Raw genomic sequence first — 21,796 nt, forward strand, 5'->3', positions numbered from 1 at the left:
GTCGCACCTGCGCCACCTGCGCGCCTCCTCCTCCGCTCACCTGCCTGTGTGAGCATGGGCTCACAGCCTTCATGAGGTCTCACTCACTGTCCTCTTTGCTTTAATGATCTGATATGAAGGAGTGTTTACTGTGTTCATGTTCCAGTAAACAAAAATAAAACATAAATATTTGTGTGTTTGTTATTCTGACAAATAAATGAAAAACACTGACGGGCAGGGGCGTGTCCAGGCTGGCGTGGCCCTCCCCTGACATCTGATTGGCCACCCCAGGTGCCACTCCATTGTGCTAAGCTATGATTGGCCCACAGCGGGGCAGGTGTTCTTTTCTGGTTTAATACAGCTTTTCTTGGAGGTTCACTCCATCATTCATGTTAACGTGCTCGTCCTCTTTATATATTTCTTACTGTTATGTATTTTCTACCATGCAATAGTGAAACTGAGCCGTCCTCTCCTTCCATGAGCGCTGATAATGAATCTCTACACGGCTTCTGTTTACTGATTAAAGTTTTCTTTATTGGGAAATCACCATGAACAAAGTGTAAATACATGAATGGTTGATGGAAAGCTTTCCAGTGTTGGCTTTGGCACAGAGACGCAGCGTTAGCTTCAATGCTACAGTGAAAACATGTCAAACAACTCTTCTCCAGTTAACTGCGTTTTGTTCACCACGTTTCTAACATCTTCAGGTCGTGATCAGGTTAAAAACACCTGGTGAACAAACGGCTCATCAGTAGCAGTGACGGAGACAAAGGCAGAGGACAACAGGACAGACATGTGGAGTGTGTCTGTCCTTCGTGACGTGACGTTCAGGTCAAGTTTCACGCACCAGTTCAGCATTTTTCATTTCTGCTCCTCCTCATTTGTTCCAGTTATTCTCTGGTTCTAAAAGTTCTTTTATCAGACTTTAACTTCAACCACCTCCAGCTCATTCCGAAAAAGAAGAAGAGAGTAAACATAAACAGAATTATTACGATCAAAACAACCTCCGCCTAAACGAGCTCTCTTGGCCTCCATCGTGCAGTGCTTCCGTTTCAAACGTCTGACGTCAGGCTCTGTCCACAGTCCTCTTCCTCCTCTGAGCTGCTCCTCAGCGGCTGGACAGGCCTGTGGGCGGTCAGGAGGCAGTCGACTGAGCCTTCTTTATGCAGCTGCATGGCTGAGATCTGACCCGAGAGCTCAGGCGGCGCACCTCCATGATCCAGGCCCTGGAGGAGGAGGTATGACTGGAGACAAGGAGACAGAGCAGAGGAGGTCCGGCTTACCTGCTTCTGATAAAACTCTCTTTAAGCACATTTCTGAACACAGCCAGCAGCGACGGGAACGGTGGAGAATGCTGTTTTTCAGCCAGGAGGGGAGTTCTTAATCAGTTATTTTAATTGATTAATTGATGTCAAAAAGACTAAAAAAGGTCCAGCACAGTTTCACAGAGGTTTATATTTTTCTTTCTGTCAACAATCTCATGAGAAGACCAAAACCCACAACGCATCCGTCTCTCAGTACTGTCTGACTTCCTGTTTGTCACCCTCAGCTCCAAACGCATTGGTTCCTACAGAAGACATTTAAAAACAGTTTCTTTTTTTTCAAAGGCTCAGTAATTTCCTCAAACGGCTGCTCACACAAAGGGGGAAGCAGTGCATTTGCTGGGGACTATTTTCAGCAGCGGACTAATCCACGTCTGGTGCTGTAGTGAGTATTTGTGGCAGCAGGTGTGTGTGTTCATGGTGATGAAGAAAGATGCAACACTGATGTGTTTTTACTAGTTTTGGACAACAATGGAGCTCTAAAGCACAGAGGAAGAAGCTCTTCACACACGGCGCTTGTTAGCAGACACATCATCGTCAGACTTTGCGCAGAAGAAGAAAAATATAGATCACCAGACTTGATCTTTAAGATGGCAGTCCAAAATGGACAAACAGTCCAAAACACAAAGATGTTAAATTTACAATTATATTAAAGAGAGAAAAGCAGAAGGTCCTCACGCTGGAGACGCTGAAACGAGCAGATGATTTTCATTTTTAGCGGCGTGGCGTTCGGGACGGCGTGGCGGTCTGTCGGTCAGCTGGTCCAGTCTGAAATATTTAAACTATTAGAAGCTTTGCATGAAGTCTTGCACAGACATTCATGGTTCTCAGAGGATGAATCCCCTGACTTTGGCTCTAACGCCACCATCAGGTTCATATTTATGTTTTTAGTGAAATGCCTCATCAACTGTTGGACGGATTAACATGAAATTAGCAACGCACATTCGTGTTCCCCTCAGGATGAATTAGAATAACTGTAGTGATCCTCTAGCGCCACCGTCAGGTCAAGATTTCCTTCAGTTTATCGCCAAATACCTGCAAAACTACTGAGTGATGGGACCAGGTGTGCTTTGTGGAAATGTTAGCATGCTAACATGCTATACCTGTTAAACATCAGCATTGTCACTGTGAGCATGTTAGCATGCTGATGTTAGCATTTAGCTAAAACACAATGAGTCCCACAGAGTAACTAGCATGGCTGGAGACTCCGGTTACAGGATCAATGAGTAAAACAATTGATTGTGACTGATTGATGGACTAATTATTAATCTACTAATCACTCCATCGGCAGTTCAATCTTTATCTGGTTTCTAATGATCAAAGCGGGATCTTAATCAGCTCATTTTAGGTCATTATCTCAGAAAGTCAACAGATTACACAAGCTGATCAGGTTGATTGGCAGTCCCAGCACACACAGCTGATCTGTTACCAGAGCTCCGGGTGGGCGTCGCCTTTTGACGCCCAGCTGAATGCAGTAGACAACCAATCCGAGGAGGAGGAAGCCCAGCGCAGAGAAGGCTCCCAGCAGGCCGTAGACCACGTACACTGAAACAGGAGCACAGAAACACGTCACATTCCCGAACCTTTACTGCCTGGAAGTAACCAAAAATCCACCAACACGTGGAAAGACTGGAGGTTCAGTTAGTCTGCAAACGTCACTGATGTCGCCGAGGATCCTGGAACACAGCGCTGACATCTGCAGGTGTTGTGGTCAAGTGTTAAACTGTAAAAGTGCTTTCACATCGACTTCTCTGAGAGGAACTGCTAACATTCAAATGAAGTTCCCCTTTCAGCCAAACGCAGCAGCGCACGCAGACCTTCATGCAGGTGTAGCTGGTTCAGAGCTCACTCTCCTCAGACATGTGACATCACTTCACCTGTGAAAGGCCCGGCACCCCCACACAGGTGTTTTCACTGAGGACAGCTCAGGAGGACGCTTGGCAAGCTCTGCTGGGAACTACACGAAGTCAGATGTCAATGAAGCATTCACCTGTGGAGGTGTACCAGCAGTCTGCCGCCTTTAAAGGGACATAAGCCTCTAGAGCGTTTCTGTCTCAGTAGCTGAACCATCACCCTGTGCATCTGTGGCCTTTAGGCTAACATGACGACCTTTAATTACCGCTGGCTTCCTGCTTGATTTGTTGCAGAGTTATTCCGCCTGTGAACGCAGCCTGCAGCAGACTCTAAGGACTACAGAGGGCCAGACAGGTTTGGACTATCATGTGTCTGTTTGTTTGCTGACTGTTCTGCTCACAGCTGTGACGTACGTGAGGACGAGGGTGGAGGGCTGGTGAAGGCGCAGTGAGGTTTACTGGTGACGCTGTGGGAGTTGAAGAGTGTTTTCACAGCGACCGTCACGCAGTACTCCACACCTGGCTCCAGGTAGGTGATGACGATCTCCTCTTCATACTGCAGATTCAGTCCGAACTGCAACACAAACGACACGAGATGAAGCACAAACGCAGAAAATGCATCACTTTCTGTGTCATTCCTCAAAAAAAGGACAAATTCTACTCGTCTCTCTCTGTTTCTCTTCACTCTGTTTACAATAAAAGCTTGTTTCTGAGAACAGCTGACACAAACACCAAAGCTGCAGATTCAAACCTCTAGAAGGTGTCATGTTGGCGAAACTCTTCACGATAAAACCCTGATTCCAAAACATTTGGGATGCTGTTTGAAATAAAACCAGAATCGATCATTTCCAATGAAGCTGTGTTTATTTTCTGAAGTGTCTCTGATTCCATGTGTTCATCTCCTTCATCCAATCATGCGTTCACAAAGTGGTGAACCTCGCTCATGATCGACTGAGCCTTTCCAGGACGCCCCTTTCATACCCAATCATGATGCTATCACCTGTTACCTGTTTACCTGTGGAACGATCCAAACAGGTGTTTTTGGAGCGTTTCACATCTTTCAGTGTTGGCCGCCTCGGTGTCTTTGTGTTCATGCTGCGATCAGCCTGTCGGGGTCTGCAGGCGGCATCTCATCGGCCTTTTCTCGCTGCTCGCCCAGTTTCTTGTAATTCCTCAGAAATAATTGCAGCTGCTGAAGTGAAGATGAGCGTTTCACTTCCTGTGTCAGACTGCTGCATGTTTTCCATGAAGCTGCCACATGCCAGGTGTTAAATGCCACAGAGAAATACCCAGACTGAGACTCTGATGTGTGACAATCAGCTCCTCTCTGGCCTCTGATGGGAGTTTTTCTCTTTAACACAGAGGCTTTATGTTTCCTGAACGTCGCTCTTTAAGCCGCTGCACGGTGGAGTTTTCAGGAGGAAGTTTTTGTCTCATTTCCTCCAGTAATGATTCATCCTCTGCTCACATCGTGTTTGGACTGTGAATAAATGCAGAACTGTGAGCTGATGAGACTGAAATTAGAGATGTGAGGATGAATTCTGTTTTGTTCTTGTCATCGGCGTTTCCTCGAACACGAGCCGGTGAGAGGAAGACGTGGGTTAAACCGCGCTGAGGAAGCTGCTGCCTGTGTGACACTGAGATAAGCTCAGTGTTTTGGTGGAGATGAAGAGCAGCTGCTCTGCGGGTTTGACGTTTTGATTTCTCAGTATTCCTCACGGCTTCAACAGAAAGTCTGAAATAAAACGCTTTCAAAGAAACGCTGAAGTTCACTCTTATCTCATGATGTGAAATCACAGCGCCTCCGCTCTGAATGCACCCTCATCTTCATCAGACACACCGCTGAACCACCAGGATTCCTGATGAACCAGATCACAACTCACTTCTAGTTCAACAAGATCCACGACAGCTGAAATAGAGGCTTTTTAAAGCGTCTTCTAAAGTGCAGACTTCTCTAAAAATATAAGTTTCTTTGAGTGACGAGCGTCTGAAACAACAACAACAACAACAACAACAACAACAACAATGGCCGACCGCTGCTTAGTTTGCATTTGGTTAGCGCTGCTTGGCCGCGTGCCACCAAGCGGTTAAATAATGTTCCTCTCTGGTGTTTGACGCACCGCTGACGCAGACCTTATCGCCACCTGCTGGCCAGGTGTGCTCAGCTGGAATTGTTTTTGCGTTTCTGTGTGAGATATTTTGTAAAATGAAGGTCGTGTGGACTGTTATATTTTTTGTATGATTTGTGTTTGAATCACAGGTAAAACAGTTTAAATAAACGCTGCTAATGACGGAAGTCTTAAAGATGTGGAGGTTAAAATAACACCAAACGAGCTCATTTTTTGTGCACGTCAGCTGATCAGTGTCAGCCTCAGCACTGGATCATAAAACTGTGCACGTCTTACTGTTTCTCAGCCTGTAGCCTTTGGATTTGTTCACTTGTTTCCTTCGCTTTATGTTCCGCGTTGCTTCAGACGTCCTGCAGCTCGATGAAGCTGCAGGCAGAGAGCTGCCGACCAGCCGGCTCAGACGCTGGAATGATCTGCGGAGCAGCTTTGAAGAACAAAGTAAGTTTGAGGAGACGCCTGATAAACGCGGGACTCTCTGGACTGATGCCACTCCAAAATAAACTCTTCACCTCCTGTGACAGAAAAATAACTGCATCCAAAACAAAAACAACCACACGCAAAGCCATGCTGGTTGCAGAGGAGGAAGTGACCTCTTTCTGACAGGAAACGACAGAGTCTATGGGGAAAAAAGATCTTTACTGACTCAAAGTTTGACAGTGCGACGCCTCAGTGAGTCCATTTCTGTCGACTGACTCATCGATTAAACTGAGGAATCCTTCAAGTGTAATTTCACATAAAGTCTCAATCCAAACGCGACTGAAGGCTCTGCAGAGGTGACAGTCAGGTGATAATTATCTGTGGACCTCGTTACATCATCATTATCATCATCATCATCATCATCATCATCATCATCATCATCATCATCATCACACACAGTGATTTGATCCATTTTGACTGTAGAAGTATTGATCAGCGCAGCTTGAAGCTGCCACCTTTGTACCTGAGCACCGTCCCTGGTCCTTCGCACGTGGAAGACGAGTTCTCCGTGGAAGTCCTGCAGCTGCTGGAGGCCCCTGATTGGAGGAACTCTGAGATGCAGGAGCAAACAGTTCCCACAGCCGGACACGGACACATCAGGAGGTCCCAAGACCGCTACCGAGAGAGACGAGGCCACTTTGAGAAGAGTCAGTGCAGGACAATGATCCTAAAAACATCTGATGTCAGAACAGAAACATCACTAACAACGCTATATGTTTGCCCCGTGCTGGCTCCACCCACTGAAGTTCAGCTCAGCCAATGAGATTGTTTGTACCTCCAGAGCTCGACCATGGTCTTCAAACACGGTTGCTGCTTATCCAGATTATAATGCTGAAGACTTTACACGAGTCTGGATTCATCTTGTTCCAGTTAGCTGGATCAACAAGACGTTTAACTTTGAACCACCAACATGAAGTGATTTTCAGATGCAAAAGACTCGTTTTCTTTGATTTCTAATGAAAGAGAGTAAAAATGGTTTAAAAAGAGGACGTGCAGGTTAGACATCAGCACGATCAGCTGCTGTCGCCGTGAAGCGTCAGCTGGATGTGCACGCTGAAAAAGACTCACAGCTCATGTCACCTGAGACAATGTGCACATAAAGACATCAGCTCACTCTGCTGAAGACGTTAAAGGGATTCATTTAAGCTGAGATTTTAGCGAGGTTTCATTTCCAGTCCTGCGGCATCATCACTCGCACTCTGACTACACTTACTGGAACTTTTCACCAGTGATGAAACTGTGGAAACTCTGTGGAGCTCAATGAGAATCACTAACGACACCTATGAATCTGTTGCTGCAGTGCATGCTGGGAGCCTCATGTACCTGCAATCACATGATCAGCACTCATCAAGGCTTCAGCTCTCTGCTCATTGAGCCTTTATTTCAAACTACTGAAGTAAGCTGGATGAGCACGTTAGCCTGAATTAGCTAAACCTCATCTGAGGAGCAACGTGTGGAACTTCAAATCTTCCATATTTGTGTTGGTGGCGTCTCACTGTCTGACAGAGGCTGGAACTGCTCGGACACGGTCCAGTTGGACGTCCGGTTGGCTGCGAAGGCCCGGACGCGAGCTTGGTAGTAGTCGAACGGGTCCCTGATGGCTCGGGTCAGATTGCACGTCTGTCCGGCCGTCAGCTTCGAACAGTCAGCCACCTCTCGCCACGACTTCTTCCTCCAGAGCCAAAGAGAACGCAGAAGGAGGGAGAGAAACCGTCACTATCAACACGCTGATCAACACGTCACCACATGAAAAGGTTGGCGGCTGAGGCTGCGTGTCATCCCGAAACACCGAACTCAGACTTGTGATGAATCGCTTAAAGGACGCAGTTATTGTGAAAAGAAACTGCTCACTCAGAGTTTAGAGGCGCCTCAGAAACAAAAATGAAACATATGACAAGCTGTGGAGGAAAAGGCAGAAGTTAAACAAGCCTGAGTCCAGGAAACAGACCAGCCAAGTCGGGACAGGAGCAGCAGAAGACTGGGAGAGAAGTGGAACGCTCCAAAAACATCTGTTTGGAACGCTCCACAGGTGAACAGGCTCACTGGGACAGGTGAGAGTGTCATGATCGGGTATGAAAGGCTCAGGATGGAGTAAAGCTCACCTCTGTGAACACATGATTGGATGAAGGAGATGATGAACACATGATCTCAGGAACACTTCAGAAATGGTTTGATTATTGATTTTACACACAGACTTTTTACTTTCCAATCATCATGTTGGATTATAAGAAGCTTCTTCTGCTTCTAGCCGTCTCACATGTCTCAGTCTCATCAGCTGTTGGATGGACTTTCATGAAATGTGGGACAGACGTTCGCGTTCCCCTCAGGATGAACCATAACGACTCAATGATCCTCTGACTTTTCTTCTGTCAGCTTCACCTGCGCTTTGCATTTAGCGCTAGTTAGCAAATATCAGCATGCTAACACACTAAGCTAAGATGCTAACCATGGTGAACATTGTAGCTGCACACTGATGCAGTGTCCTGTCATAAACTCTGAATTCTGCATCAACTGAAGCTAAGTTTCATTTTACTTCATCTTCTGTCACATCAGCCCACCGTCAGCATCAGTACTCGATTACATTACAACTCCCCAGAAAGTCCCTCTGTAGTCAGTCGTGTTTTAACTAAACTTGGGACAAAATGATGAAATAGGAAACATTATTCCAGATTCTGGATGTAAAAGTTCATTTTGTATTACTTAGTAAAATGTTGCAATTAAAAAAAAAAAAAAGAAATTAGATCCACCTGCCTGCAGGTGTTTAATAAGCAGAAACAGTCTGAAAGTGTTTGCTGCACTTCTTCTGTTTGTGTTTCAGTTTTATCCAGATATCAATAAACAGATCAATTTAGCAAAAAGTCAACCTGATATTTGGACAATTAAATGATAATTGATGCTGACATTTGAGTTAACGTCACTGCTGTTTGTCAAACCAGGTGCAGGAAAGCTTCATGTTAACTCAGCAGGCATGAAATGAGAGCCAATCCAAGAAGAAGAAGAAGAAGAAGAAGAAGAAGAAGAAGAAGAAGAAGAAGAAGAAGAAGAAGAAGCAGGCTCATTTTGGGTTTTCATCCCTTAATCAGTGCTTCAGATGCTGCAAATGGAGCAAACTCAACCTCTCCTGTCCTCTCTACCTTCGAGCGAGTACCTGAAGCGGAGGACTTCCACCTTGAAGCGGGTGCTGGAGGGGGTCTCGGGGCCGGGCAGGAAGCTGAGTGTGTGCTCCATGTTGAAAGAGGAGATGGAGACGTTGGAGGGTACTGGGAGGGGGACACACAGCACTGCAGAGGACGACAGAAGGAGACAGAATATAGGCATGAAGAACAATGTTTGCTCTTATTTCATAACTGCAGCACAAATGAGCAGCACTGTGAGCAAAGACAAAGTTTAACAGCTCTACATTCACTGCTCCTGCAAACATCCTTGCACACATCTGAGCACACACTCCCACAGTATTTGCACAAATCTCAATCCAAAGGTGCAAAAACAGAGAGGTGAGCTGAAGACAGACACAGAAAACATACATTCAATCACATATTCACCATCTAAACCTCCTACTTCCAGCCCAGCTTCAATCCAGGGAGTATTACCAAGGTGGAAATGTAGAAGAAGAAGCATCCACGACCCCATCGTCCCTCCATGGACTGCTGTGGCTCGCAGTTAAGTGTCTGTCACAGGAAGATGAGGCGGTTGTTTTTGGGTTTGAGCACACAACATATAGAGAGGGATGGGAGGGAGCTGGGGTCATGTGTGGGGGTTGGGAACTGAACACCGTTTGTTGTCATTCAGAGTTGAGTTTCTGTTTCCCCAGAAGTCCCTCCCTGTGTTTTCTGCCCTTCAGATCCTGCTCTGAGCTGCTCTGAGCCGCCGCTGTGGACACAAACCGAGTCCTCACTTCGCCTGTTCTCTGCTCTGAGTTCACATCTGTAAGTTTCCTCACTTTACTGCCACAACACAAACGCCAAACACGAGTCAGTATCTAAAATGCACTTTATTATCTGTGAAATGTACATTTATGGCTGAACACTGAGTGATTTACAAAAGCGTGACACTGAAATATAAAAATGGAAAGATTTCACAGAACATACAGCAATAAAAAAATGGAATTTGTCTGGTTATAATGTTTAAATAAAGTTACTTTGCTCTCTGTGTAAAGTTAATATTTGTATATTGAACATGAAAAATAAAAACATGCTACTTGCTGTACATTCATCCACTAATATTCCTCATGCTGTCACGACTCACACACGATTAGCAGGAACAGCTGATGGTTTCCACTCATTAAAAAAACGAACCTTTATACAGCACTTCTCAAAAGGAGGTTAAAAAGTGCTTCACACTTAAAATAAAATGGAATAAAACATGAGTTAAAACATCAATGAAGCAGAAAAGATGTTCATAAACTGATCCTCAGACAGGGGGCTGCAGGTCAGAGGGGGTCTGAGGGGGTCTGAGGGGGTCTGAGGGGGTCTGAGGGGGTAAACCAGGTCTCCTTCAGGCCTGAGCCAGACTCTGGAGCAGCCAGCAGAGGCCTGATCTGAGGCTGAGCTCCGACAGTTCAACAATATGACTGGAAGCTATGGCATGAGGTGCGTTTAAGGTCATCAGGAAAATCCAGTGAAGTTTTGTAGCAGCTGAAGGCGTTAAAGGTTTTTTTTTGGGTTGAACTCTGATGAGTAAAAACAATCGAACTGAGATGAAATGAAAGCAGGAGACCTTCTGAGTTCAGACTGAGAGGAAACAGATTTTTGAGGCGCTGATAGAAACTTCTGTTTCTAAAACCACCGTGAGATATTTCACCCTGGATTCTGCCTGCAGGCTCGACGCCGACAGCAGGTTTTATGAAACAAATCGAATGATGTCAGATTTGTTTCCGTTCAGCTGCAGAAAGTTTAGGGATAAAACTGCCTTCTTCACTGTTTAATAGGACATAACTAACGCCTCCCAGAGGCAGCACCCAGAATAACAGAGGGAAGAGGAGGAGGAGGAGGAGGAGGAAGCATTACTGAACACTACAGAAAGAGTTCTGTTGGATCTGAACCATCATCAGCGGTTTCCCTGAAGTTTCTGTTTCTTTGACATGAACAGAAACCTCAACAAAAATAAAAACACATGAACCTCACAGAGACGAGGGCCACAAATAAAAAATGTTTCAGTTATTGATCAACCCGCCAATGATTTCTGCTGCCCGACACGCCGACCTGACCATCAAACATCCAAAGATAATCAGTTTGGATGAGATAAGACAAAGAGGAGCAACAAATCTTCACAGGCAGGAAACAGCAAATATTTGGCTTTTATTCTTGGAAAAAATTAATCAAACTGTCAGAAATTGTTGATCAATTTGCTGTTAATCAAGTAATGGATGAAGCAGCTCTGCGTGTTCAGTGTGAAGGGCTGAGGAGGTCAAACATAAAGACAGTACAGTACTCATCACGTGCCTGAAGACACTCTCAAACACTGTCAGCCATCGTCATAAAACGAACAATGAAATGTCGTGAAGTCTGCTTCTACTTCACTGACTGTTCCCAAAAAAAGCCTTCATCTGAAATGAACTGTAATGTGACGGACAGCTGGAAAACAAACCTCCCGCTCCCGAATGCCCGGACGCTCCAGGGATGGAATCCCTGCACGTAAGAGGAAGACATAGAGTGTCCTCCAGCATGTCCATCATGCTTTAAGCTGCATATTCACAGTAAAACATGTGGAGAGGAAAGAGAGAGGCCTCCTGCAGGAACATTATTCTATTTTCATGCTAATGGTTTCATAACGCCTCTCCACTTCCTCCCACTGCACAGAAATGAAGCCAGACTACTGACTGACACCCACCGGACTCAATCATTGGTTACAGCCAGCTGTCAATCATGACCTTACACCTCCTTTTTACAGCATAAATAACTGACTAACAGCAGAGAAGTGAGCTGCTGAGCAGACATCAGATAAGAGTGACATTGGGAAACATTTATTTGACCTGTGCTTTTTAGTTTGGCTCATCTGCTGACATGGAGGAGTGGCGTTTATGAGCTATACCGCAGGCGGCCACCGGGGGGCAGTGGAGGTGTTTTGGCTTCACTCTGTGGAGCTGTCACACCAACGCTCTTTGCATACAGTTGTTGGTCTGGACCATAAAACAGTAAATATACTGAACTCTGAGGACAGCTGCTCTGAAAACCTGATGTTCATGACAAAGTCTGAAGACCCTAAACTGTGAGTTTAGTTGGAAAAGCACTTCAAAGTGTCCTCATGTCTTCTTCTTTGTCAGAGTAAACCCGTCCTGTGATGTCAATGACTCGTCAGACTGAGTGGACGGGCGTGGACGTCAGCAGAGCTTCAGTCAACATGTTGTCAAAGTGTAAAAACACAGAAAACTTCTACAGCAGCTTCTTTAGAGAACGTGGACACGGACGGCCGATGTACCCCGAGTCCTCCTCCTCCTCTTCCTCCTCCTCCTCCTCATTGTCAGGGCAGGAAGCTGCTTCTGTGGGGACCTTCTGGCTGTCCAATGTTTGTGTGGTGATGTGCATCTCTGCCATGTCAGCATGCGATTCCTCCTCTTCCTGCATTTCCTCCTCGTGCCTGCCGAAGGTCAATGTGAGGAGGTTCACGTCCTGGTTGTCCTCCCCTCCCACCGCCTCCACCTCCTCTTTATTTGGCTTGACTGCTCCTGCAGTAGGGCAGTCGGAGTCTGCAGGAGGACCTGAAGCACGCCGGCCTGATTCCGGGCTCGGCTCGTCCTTCTGAGTCCGAGTCTCTGCTGAGTTCAGGACTGCCGGCGGGGGATCGAAGACCTCTGAGGAGCTCGGCTCGGGTTTGGGCTCGGGGGATAAAGGAGCAGACAGAGATGACGAAGATGAGGAGGAGGAGAGGAGGTTCAGGCCCACCCGCAGTTTATAAGCCCCTCCGCTGCTCCCGCCTGCGTCCTCGGTCCCCACCTCCCCATCGCTCTCGTCTGATGAAGTCTGGCTGCTCCGCTTTTCACCTGCAGAGGGCGGTGTTGGTTTGACATTCAGGAGGGACAGCAGGGACGTGCTGTGGGGCGCCAGGACCACAACGTCCTCTAGGTGACGGATGGATGTCTGAGAGACAAAGACAAAGAAAGATGGAGAGATGTTAAAATCAGCGCGTCAGACTGGCGGCCCAATCAGCTGATTTTAAACAACACATATTCAACAGGTGGAAACAGCAGAAGAAGAATCAACGACCGCGTCTTTTATGTTCTACTTAAATCTCACAGTCACTGAAATCTGCTTGGTTTCGTTGGTGTTATGAGCTTTAAAGGACCCTCTGCTCTGCTAACAAGCTAACATGCTAACACATTTTCAAACTAACGCCTGTTTTTCACTGATCTGATGATTATTTCCTCGATTCAAAGCTTCATTTGTTCTATAGAGTGTCAGAAAATAGTGACAAACACCAGCATCAGCTCTGCAGAGCCTGAAGACACGTCTTCAGATGTCCTGCTGTGTTTGACCAACAGTCCAAAAGTCCAAAGACAATCACTGTGGACTTAACCGAGACAAAGACAAGCAGCAAATTCTCATGTTTTTAAAGCCAAAAGCTGAAAATCTGGGACATTTGTGCTGACAATATGTTATCAAAATATGCTCAGTGGCCACTTTATTAGGTACACCTGTTCAATCCAGTGCAATTCATGCAACTGTTACACAAAATGCCCTTTTTCATGGCTTGTCAACATAAATGTGTGCACCCATTGTGTCTACAGTCCCACAAAACAGAGAAACTCCATCTACTCCATCAGCCGGTCTAAACTTTAATTCTCACGTCTGGAGCCTTCGACGAAGTCAGTTTTTATTGGAAGCTAGTTAGGACCAAACCCCAAAACCAGTCAGACCGGATGGAATAAACAGCTGTCAGGTTACAGTTCATATCCACGTTCATCCAGACTTGCATGATATCTGCAGTAAAAGGTGTTCGGCGGGTTTGTTGGCGGCTGACTGTCTGATTCCAGTTTGTCTGGAGGAGTTCAGACAGCTTTATCACACAGATCAATATCAGCTCAACCAATCAGCTCGCGGTGAACCACAACGCTTCAAATATGGACGCTGCTGCAGAGAACGCGGACGCTTCACACACACGTTCAACCCGACATCACAGAAGATCTAAAGGATCAGTGTCAAGATGAGGGATGTCCCGATCACGTTGACTATCTGCCGATACCGAGTCCCCATCCGATACTTCTATAAAACATTATTAAACAAACTAAGAGCAAAGAACAAAATCCAGGATGTCCCTTTTTTTTTTTTTTTTTTTACCAATGGCTCTTATATTAACATGTAACTCTTATGCACAATTGTGCATGCATGCAGTGCAGTGTATTGTAAACTTCTATGAGGTAGCTTGAATTACAGTCTCCAGTCAGAACAGAACACAGAAATAAAACTAAATTTTCTTCACATTAGGAATAGTACAACATTAAAGACTCAATAGTCTAGTATTATAACAAATAGCTGCTTAACTTAAAATAGGCATCAAAATATCAAATGCAAACAAATGAGAAAATGACCAGTATTGTGTGTTTTGGAACTGCACTCCTAACTCGTATTCTCAGTGCAGTGTATTGAGGGGTCGTATCAAGTTTGTGGTGTTAAAAGCAGCTTTATCCTTCCCACCTCTCGAGATACCGATTTTCCATATCTCACGGTTTGCAATTGCATTGTTCTCGTCGTTCACTGTGAAATATTTCCACACAGCAGGCATATTAGCAGCATATGACGCGCCTCAGTGCTGCGTGCTGCCATGTTCCACGCATGCACTGTTCAGTGGCGTCCGTCAGAGACACAGACCGGCCTGTAAACGTTGGTAGTTAATAAATACTATTTTATTCTCATTTCTTTTTAATCACTAGACCATATATTGTAAATGTGATTAAAAATGACAATAAATATACATATGTATATATATTATTTATCCGACACCTGATCGGGACGTAATGTCCGAGTTCCGATCGAGTCTGCAGTCACGTGATGGGATCGGGACAACCCAAGTCAAGATCAGAGTCACCAACTCAGCATCTGAGCAAAGGGTTTCTGCACGGCGTGATGATGTCACAGTGAAGCTGACCTTTGACCTTTTGGGCAGAAAACGCCACCACTTCATCATTATATCCAAAAAATGTGTTTCCTCCTTAAAGACAAACCGGCAGAAGCTCTGGATCCTAAAACTGAACAAAACACTGTCAAACTAAACGCATCAAAACAGGAAGAGCAGCTGAGGCAGGAGGGATTCTGGTCTGAAGTCAGCTTATCGGAGCGCCGCGAGCCGCTCACACGAAGCTGCAGATCTCCTCTCTGCTATCAGGCAACAACATGTTTCCACTGGTGGAAATGTTGCTGAATCATATCAAATCACCCTTCTGGAAAAGAAGCAGTTGGTGAGCAACCAAAAGCCTCGAGTCCCTCCAAACTTCACCTTTCATTTATTGGCCATGTTCAGGTCCTGTGCGAGGGGAAACCCCGTCTCCACCTCGCCTCAGTGTGCTGCTGGAGGCAGTAAATAACTGAACAGAAACCGCGTCTTATTTCAGAAAAAAGCGTCCTCAAATCCCCCTCGCATGAGACAAACACCACAAATAATGAAAGGTTAACGGTTAGACGCCCACGCGGCTCACAGCGCTCATATCCCAGCATGCAGCGGTAAAACAGAGCCGGTGACACGAGGGAAGGTTTCAAGAGCTCTGACTAGCAACTGAACACTGGTCGCGTTAGCGTCCCGGCAGAGACGATCAGACGTCCCCAGACTGAGGACACACAGTAATTCAACTACTGCTTCAAAGTACTCCTCTCAGCAGCTCGATGGCTGACAGTCAGGATGGAAGCCTGCGAGAGCGCCGTCGTTACGGCTGCTTGTCTTACGGACATAAACGCCAACATGTCTTCACCGTTCAGCTTTTCGTCTCTGTTGTCTCAGGTGAAAACGGCGGACGGTCACAGTTCTTCCTGCCTGGCGTCAGCTGACCTCACGACGGCTCATCGTGATCGTTCTAACGTGAAGGAGCCTGAGCTCAAAGCTCGGGGCGCTCTGAGGCGTTTCTGCCTTCCCTCCAGTCAACACGCTCATCGGTCATGTGATCGATCCATCGCCATGGAGACCACGAATCCAAAACTTTACGTGACCTTTTTCTTTCTTTGAGAACAATTAGATCCCGTTATGTTCAGATCTAAACAGACTTGATTTAATAATCAAAAAATTCATCTGAATAATTTCTTTACTTCAATTGAAAAACTGACATTTGATGACTTCAGATGAAAAAGCGTATTTATGAGGGAAAAATGTGAATTCTTCTTATTCGTGGTCATGGCTGTTGATGAGTATTTCGTGTACTTCTCTGAACGCTGAGAAGCTCTAACATGGACGCCTCGGCCGGCAGCTCGGTCCTCTCCTCTGAGAACAGCGAGTACGAACATCCTCCATCCTGCCTGCCTTCGTCTCTCTTCTTCTTTCGCCGCAAGGCCGACCTCAAACATGGCACCTCCACTGATGTGTGCGACGAATGTGAGGGTTTTTTCTGCTCGAGCGCGTTTCCGCCTGCAGCTCTTTCCTGTAGCTTTACTCAGAAAAAGTTAAGCAAGAGCCGCTTGCTGCCAAACCACAGACACAATATTTGTATTGTATGTATTAACCAATAATGCAAACTGTAGAGCTGCGACTGTCAAATCTCCAGATATGACTTCAGCACTGTTCATCGTTTACTCATCTGGTCTCATCACGTCGCTCTACAGATGATTGTACTTCAAAGTGTCGAGTATCAGAAGATGTGAGATGACAGAGATGTGAAACCACAAAGATTCTTAACTTAAACAAATATGGAGACAGAACGACGCTAATTTTTCATGCTTTCTCTCCCAAATTCTCCAGATGATTAAGAGACGATGAAGACTGATGATGTCTGACTCTGCAGGGTTTGTCCCACTCTGTATTTTCTGTTCCCACCAAATAACTCACAGATCCGTCATGCTGGTTTTGAACACTACAGCAGCCGCTTCGTGTAGTCAATGACTCGATGTCGGGACGCAGTTTTTCCCTCATAAAGACCGACAGCGGACATGTTTTAAGACGGAAAATATATATATATATAATAATAATAAATAATAGATAGTAAATACTTTTTATTGTTAACTTTCCAAATGAAGTTTCCATCAGGATGTTTTCACGCACATTTTGAAGCATCTCATTCCAAAGCTCGATGGAAAAAACTTCCTCAACGTTGCAATAAAGTTCTGACGCAGCAAAACTCACACGACCAATCAGCTCTTTCCACAGAAGAAGAAGAAGAAGAAGAAGAAGAAGAAGAAGGAGGAGAAGAAGCAGAAGAAGAAGAAGGAGAAGCAGAACGAGGAGAAGCAGAACGAGGAGAAGAAGAACGAGGAGAAGAAGACGCAGTAGTAACAGTAGTTTCTGTCGCCGCCGCCTTCCTGAACGTTCCCATAACGAGTGAAAACATGTCTAGTCAGACCAACAACAGGTACGTGAAAACATGGCTGACACTCGCTGGCATGAAAGAACAGCATCAACTCGCCCAAACGAAACTAGATCCTTTCCGGCCTTCAACATTCTTCTTCTTCTACTCTTTCTATCAAAGCCATGCGTAGCGTGGCGTGTACGTCCACCTACAGCTCATCTGCTTCAGACCAGTTCATGGAAACACACCAAATCTGCATCTTCTTTGTTCTTCTTCTTCGTGACATTTCAAACATGTTGCTTAAAGTTCATTTGACAGCAGATGGAAACAGGTTTTATCGTCTCACGCTGACGTTCACTTGCTTTTCGCTCTTCCTGTACAGTCGAGGTGAACGTGACAGCATGGAATATACAATAATTATTATTAATATCAGGACTGCTGCTAAACCACAGAAACAGCCTCTGATGAATCCTTTGTTTTACCTGGAAAAGACGTCAAATTCTTTCTAACTCGATGATGAATCTTCCCGTAAAGGCTGCTGACTAATTGTTCATTTTCCACTAAAAGTGGGAAGTTTTTCAACCACAAATAAATTCACAGATGAGCTTCGAGGCGGCGGCCTGCTGCCATCACGCCGCGTGTGGCTGCCACCTACCACTTTCAGCTGTGCAGTTAAATAAAGCGTTACTAACCAGGACCAGCGGCAGAGGCCTCCTCCTCAGGCAGATGTAGCCAGCAGCGACGAGCAGGAGCGCCGTGACCACGGCCAACAGCACCAGCACGCACAGCACGGCTGCGATCGCCGGGTCTGCGGAGAGCACGGGAGGACACGTCAATCACACGGGACAGAGAGACCAAAGGTCCTCACCGCCAACACCACTGCAGCGTTCAGTGAAGGGGACAGTGACCTGTGGTCCACTGTGGACTTCAAAGAGTCATCGGACCAATAAACAAACAAACAATCTGATCACAACACGACGCTATGCTTGATATATTCAGTTTATTCTTCAATGCAATTCAAAGCGCTTTACCAGCCAAAATAAACAATAAACTATATTATATTATATATAATATTCTGATTTTTTTTCAGGTAAAATTAAAAATTAGTTGGCAAAATAAAATGTGATTCTGGAAATATTTTGCTTTTCCTCAAATAAATTATGACTTTTTTCATATATCACAACTTTATCTTATAGCATTCAGTGTTTTTTTCTCCTAACTTTACAACTTTTATTCACAAAATCTGTAAATCCTTCGGCAGCCCTGCAGACATTTTGACAGGTGGGATCAATACTATTGATAAAGGCTGCGTTCCATTTCGATGCATCAGTTTGCATGGACACTTCAAAGGACCAGAGGACCTTTAATGTCATCAGGTCCCCCTGTGCTTCATGTCCAGGCCTAAACTATCAAATTAAAGCATTTTTTCTCTGTTTTTAAAGACTGTAAATATGAGAGACGTCACGAGGACATTACAGAGGATTCAAAGTCTGCAATAACAGCGTCGACGGCGTTGACCTTTCATGGCCGTGTGTGAAAATGTCTCTCGGAGAGGATCAGAAATATTCCCACCTTAAGACGATGAGGGACACACTGACCTGTTCCGGCAGAATGGCCGCCGGCGGTGAAAGCGCACACCGGCTGGCTGTAGTTGGACTTCCTGGGCAGCACAGGGTCTGAGAAGCAGACTGAGACGCAGTACTGTCTGCCAGGACCCAGATCCTTCAAAACCTCTCGTTCCAGAAACTTGGCGGGGATCTGAAACACATTTTCACATTCTCACCTGTACCTGTCGCAGCAGCGTTGTCTTTAAAGCCGTGCGTCTGTATAAACTTGTTAATCGACTCTGAGTGCGAGCCTGCGTGCATTACCTGAGTCCCCTCACCACCGTTGGGCTGGATCCTGAGTGTGTACTGCAGAGACTCGTAGATCTGCCTGAGGTGCTCCACGGGAGGCTGAAAGTCCACACACAGGTTTGTGCCACAGGCCGTCACAGTCAGCAGCGGCGGGTCCAGGTGAGCTGCAGGACGAGGAGACGAAACAGCTGAGCTTCAAACCTCACAAAACGATGTCCTGACAGAGACGCAGTCACACCGATGTGACAGACCCACTTACTGTCTCTGATGGGCTGAAATCCTTCATAGAGCACCGGCTGTGAGGCCTGCGCTTCCAGCTGTGCTGTGATCTGCGTAGAGTAGGTCTGATGCAGGTCAGAGAAGGCCCGCGTCAGGTCGCAAACCAGCGGGTGCTGGACTCGCTCGCAGCCGGCCACCGGCAGCCAGGACGGCCACCTACAGGAGGGAAAGAAGCGGGCGTCAGGGGGTCCAAAGAGCCGACCAGTCTTTGTTTTTTTTTTCTAAAAAGTATGTTAGTGCGTACGTCCTTCTATGCAGGAGCAGCTGAGGAATCAGCTTTAAACTTCCTGCTGCAGATTAACGGAGCAGAACAGAGAAATCCACTTAGCGGTTGTTCGAGAACTTCTTATACTTTATGCCCATTCTGTGTGATCACCTCGCATTGACCTCATCTCATGAAGACAGAGGCTGCGTCCAGGGGAGTGAACACCAGAGAGGGACAGAGCATTTCTGTTCCTCTCCTCAAGGTCATCTCACCTGTTTGATCCTGCGTTCACCATGAGAGCGGCAAGAATGCAGGAATGCATTTAGGAGTCACTTATTCTCTTGCCTTGTGGCAAGAATAAACAACCTCCTCTTATGAATTTCAGACGGTGCTCCTGAGTCTTCTGTAAAACTTTTCCTAACACATTTGTTCTGAGTACAAACACACATGCGACCTACGTTTCTGTGCTCATGGCGATGGCGTAGTGGACTCCCGCGGGGGTCCCTGGTCCAGGCTCCCAATTCAACGTATGATTGAACTGGCTTGAGGTCAGCGTCACGTTGACAGGCTGGGGGAGTTTATTCAAATCTGGAATACAAACAGACAAATGCGTCCGGCGGAACTAAATACTTCAAGCCTGAAACATTAACAAATCTGGGGGAGTGGATCTGAAGAGACGGGGGCTGACCGGACCTCCCGCCTCTCAGCTCTGCTTCCCGGCCTTCAGGCTCAAGATTACATTAGCAGATAGGCAGGACACACCCGAACCTCCAGCTGACCCTATGGAGGTCGAGTTACACTGAGAGGCGTTTAGGCGCCAGCTTTTAACAAGGAAATATCACCATTATTACTACTGTTACAGTTTCTACAGTGCAACGCTGCATCAGTGGAAGCCTCATAGTCACACATGCTCGTTCTTTACTCTGATCAATCTGAGTTTCATATTTCATATTAAAGTGTATTTTTTATACTTGTATGTATACAAATATACATACATGCATGTATTTTCATCATGTAGCGAGACCTGTTGTAAGGTCCGACACCTCATGCAATCACTGAAAACATCATGTGTTCAGAGGAAGCGCCTCCAGGTGTAACTGTCACTCAGGGTCATGTGACTGAATGTCATGCACTCACCTGGCAGGACCTGAGGCAGCCACGCGAGCAGACAAATGAGCGCAGTCATGACAGCCGAAGCATCTCCGCTGCTCTGCCATCAGCCCCTCTCACCTCTGGATGCTGCTTTCACTTTCCTTATGAGAATCATCACACAGCTCAGTCACACTCACTGCGGCGTTCAAAGACACACCTGCAGGCTGGCCGCGTCAGAAACACAGACGTTACTAGAAGTTATCATAAGAACAATGCTAAGACTTCAACTGACAAGTCGTGTCAATCTAACGCACCTGATCAATACTTTGCACACTCCTGCAGCTTTCAGTCATCTTCTACATATTTATTCAACCCAGATTTTACCCTCAGTTTTCTATTTCAGCTTCTTGACTTGCGATGCTTGCTTTTTATCTCACCTTATGTACTTACTGTACTGTTTTCCACCAAAACATTAATTTCTGATTAACTTTATTACTGAAACCGCTAAGGAAGTCACGACATACTTTCACTTTGTCTGTGTACCGGTTTAGTTAGCTTAAAACACCCAGTTTAACGTTAGTTTAATCAGAAAACACTGATAAAACTGCCGTAAGTGGTAAGATAAAGCTATGAAACCTCTCTGCCCACAGACGAAAAGTCTTCATCTCAAAACGCCCACCGCCGAGAATTTAGCTAACTTCACCGCTACAACTAGCCGGCTAACGGGCTAGCACTGATTTTGTCAGCGTATAAACTCGCTGGCAAGTCAAAGTTTTTTTTAATAAATCAATGTGGAATGGGGCAAAAAGCTTTAAAATGTTTGAGAATACCACTACCTGTCCTCAGGGGAGCTCCCGTTTCTCGTCGGTTTCAGCCTCAGCGGATCATCTCAGCTCAAACTGACGAGTCGCACTGCAAACGCTCACGATGCCTTCAAGGAACTCCAGTTAAATTGTGTTTCCAGTCAGGCAGCGCTTTGTTCCCTCAGACATAAAGACAAAATAACCACAAATAGATGTTTGGATGCAGGTTGCTTTTATTGGCAGATCCAGCTGTAAAGCAACATCGCCCGTACGGAAGTATGAGGCCATCCGGAATGTGTTTGACATAAAAAAAATAATTTCGTCAAATTTAACAGTGGTAATATACAAACTAAAACAAGACACAACAAAGGATAATCAGAAG

At 45.9% G+C, this 21,796-nt stretch overlaps 2 protein-coding genes across 3 annotated transcripts; both read right to left on the reverse strand.

The window, feature by feature from the left end:
* Nucleotides 1-494: 494 nt before the first annotated feature.
* LOC139340119 (interferon alpha/beta receptor 2-like) lies at nt 495-9,472 on the reverse strand. Of its 2 annotated transcripts, none has more exons than XM_070975743.1 (7): nt 9,351-9,472; nt 8,909-9,041; nt 7,257-7,432; nt 6,224-6,375; nt 3,569-3,728; nt 2,731-2,846; nt 495-1,223 (listed from the first exon to the last, which is right to left on the reverse strand). In XM_070975743.1, the coding sequence occupies exons 1-7, from the start codon at nt 9,388-9,390 to the stop codon at nt 1,032-1,034; spliced, it is 969 nt and encodes a 322-aa protein (XP_070831844.1). In that variant the 5' UTR covers nt 9,391-9,472; the 3' UTR covers nt 495-1,031. The 2 variants fall into 2 exon arrangements, with proteins under 2 accessions (XP_070831844.1, XP_070831843.1); XM_070975742.1 differs by having other exon boundaries at nt 501-1,223; nt 9,303-9,458.
* Nucleotides 9,473-12,023: 2,551 nt separating this feature from the next.
* LOC139340121 (interferon alpha/beta receptor 2-like) lies at nt 12,024-21,014 on the reverse strand. The gene is made up of 7 exons (XM_070975745.1): nt 20,657-21,014; nt 19,978-20,107; nt 19,295-19,470; nt 19,042-19,199; nt 18,778-18,925; nt 17,872-17,987; nt 12,024-12,836 (listed from the first exon to the last, which is right to left on the reverse strand). Exons 1-7 carry the CDS (start codon nt 20,703-20,705, stop codon nt 12,132-12,134), a joined length of 1,482 nt encoding a protein of 493 aa, XP_070831846.1. The 5' UTR covers nt 20,706-21,014; the 3' UTR covers nt 12,024-12,131.
* Between the last annotated feature and the right edge of the window lie 782 nt (nt 21,015-21,796).

Source organism: Chaetodon trifascialis, chromosome 12 (assembly GCF_039877785.1).
Source record: "Chaetodon trifascialis isolate fChaTrf1 chromosome 12, fChaTrf1.hap1, whole genome shotgun sequence".
Taxonomy (NCBI): Eukaryota; Metazoa; Chordata; class Actinopteri; order Chaetodontiformes; family Chaetodontidae; genus Chaetodon; species Chaetodon trifascialis.

Bases quoted from the DNA above. Each gene is read 5' to 3' on its own strand.
- LOC139340119 (XM_070975742.1), bottom strand. From the start codon at position 9,390: ATGGGGTCGTGGATGCTTCTTCTTCTACATTTCCACCTTGGTAATACT. The intron at 7,433-8,908 runs GTACTCGCTCGA...TTGGCTCTGGAG, and splicing joins GTGGAAGTCCTCCGCTTCAG to GAAGAAGTCGTGGCGAGAGG. The intron at 2,847-3,568 runs GTACGTCACAGC...CTCCTGTTTCAG, and splicing joins CCCTCCACCCTCGTCCTCAC to TGTACGTGGTCTACGGCCTG.
- LOC139340121 (XM_070975745.1), bottom strand. From the start codon at position 20,705: ATGACTGCGCTCATTTGTCTGCTCGCGTGGCTGCCTCAGGTCCTGCCA. The intron at 17,988-18,777 runs GTCAGTGTGTCC...TGCTCTCCGCAG, and splicing joins CGGCCATTCTGCCGGAACAG to ACCCGGCGATCGCAGCCGTG. The intron at 12,837-17,871 runs GTTAGTAACGCT...TTTGTCTCTCAG, and splicing joins GGCCTCTGCCGCTGGTCCTG to ACATCCATCCGTCACCTAGA.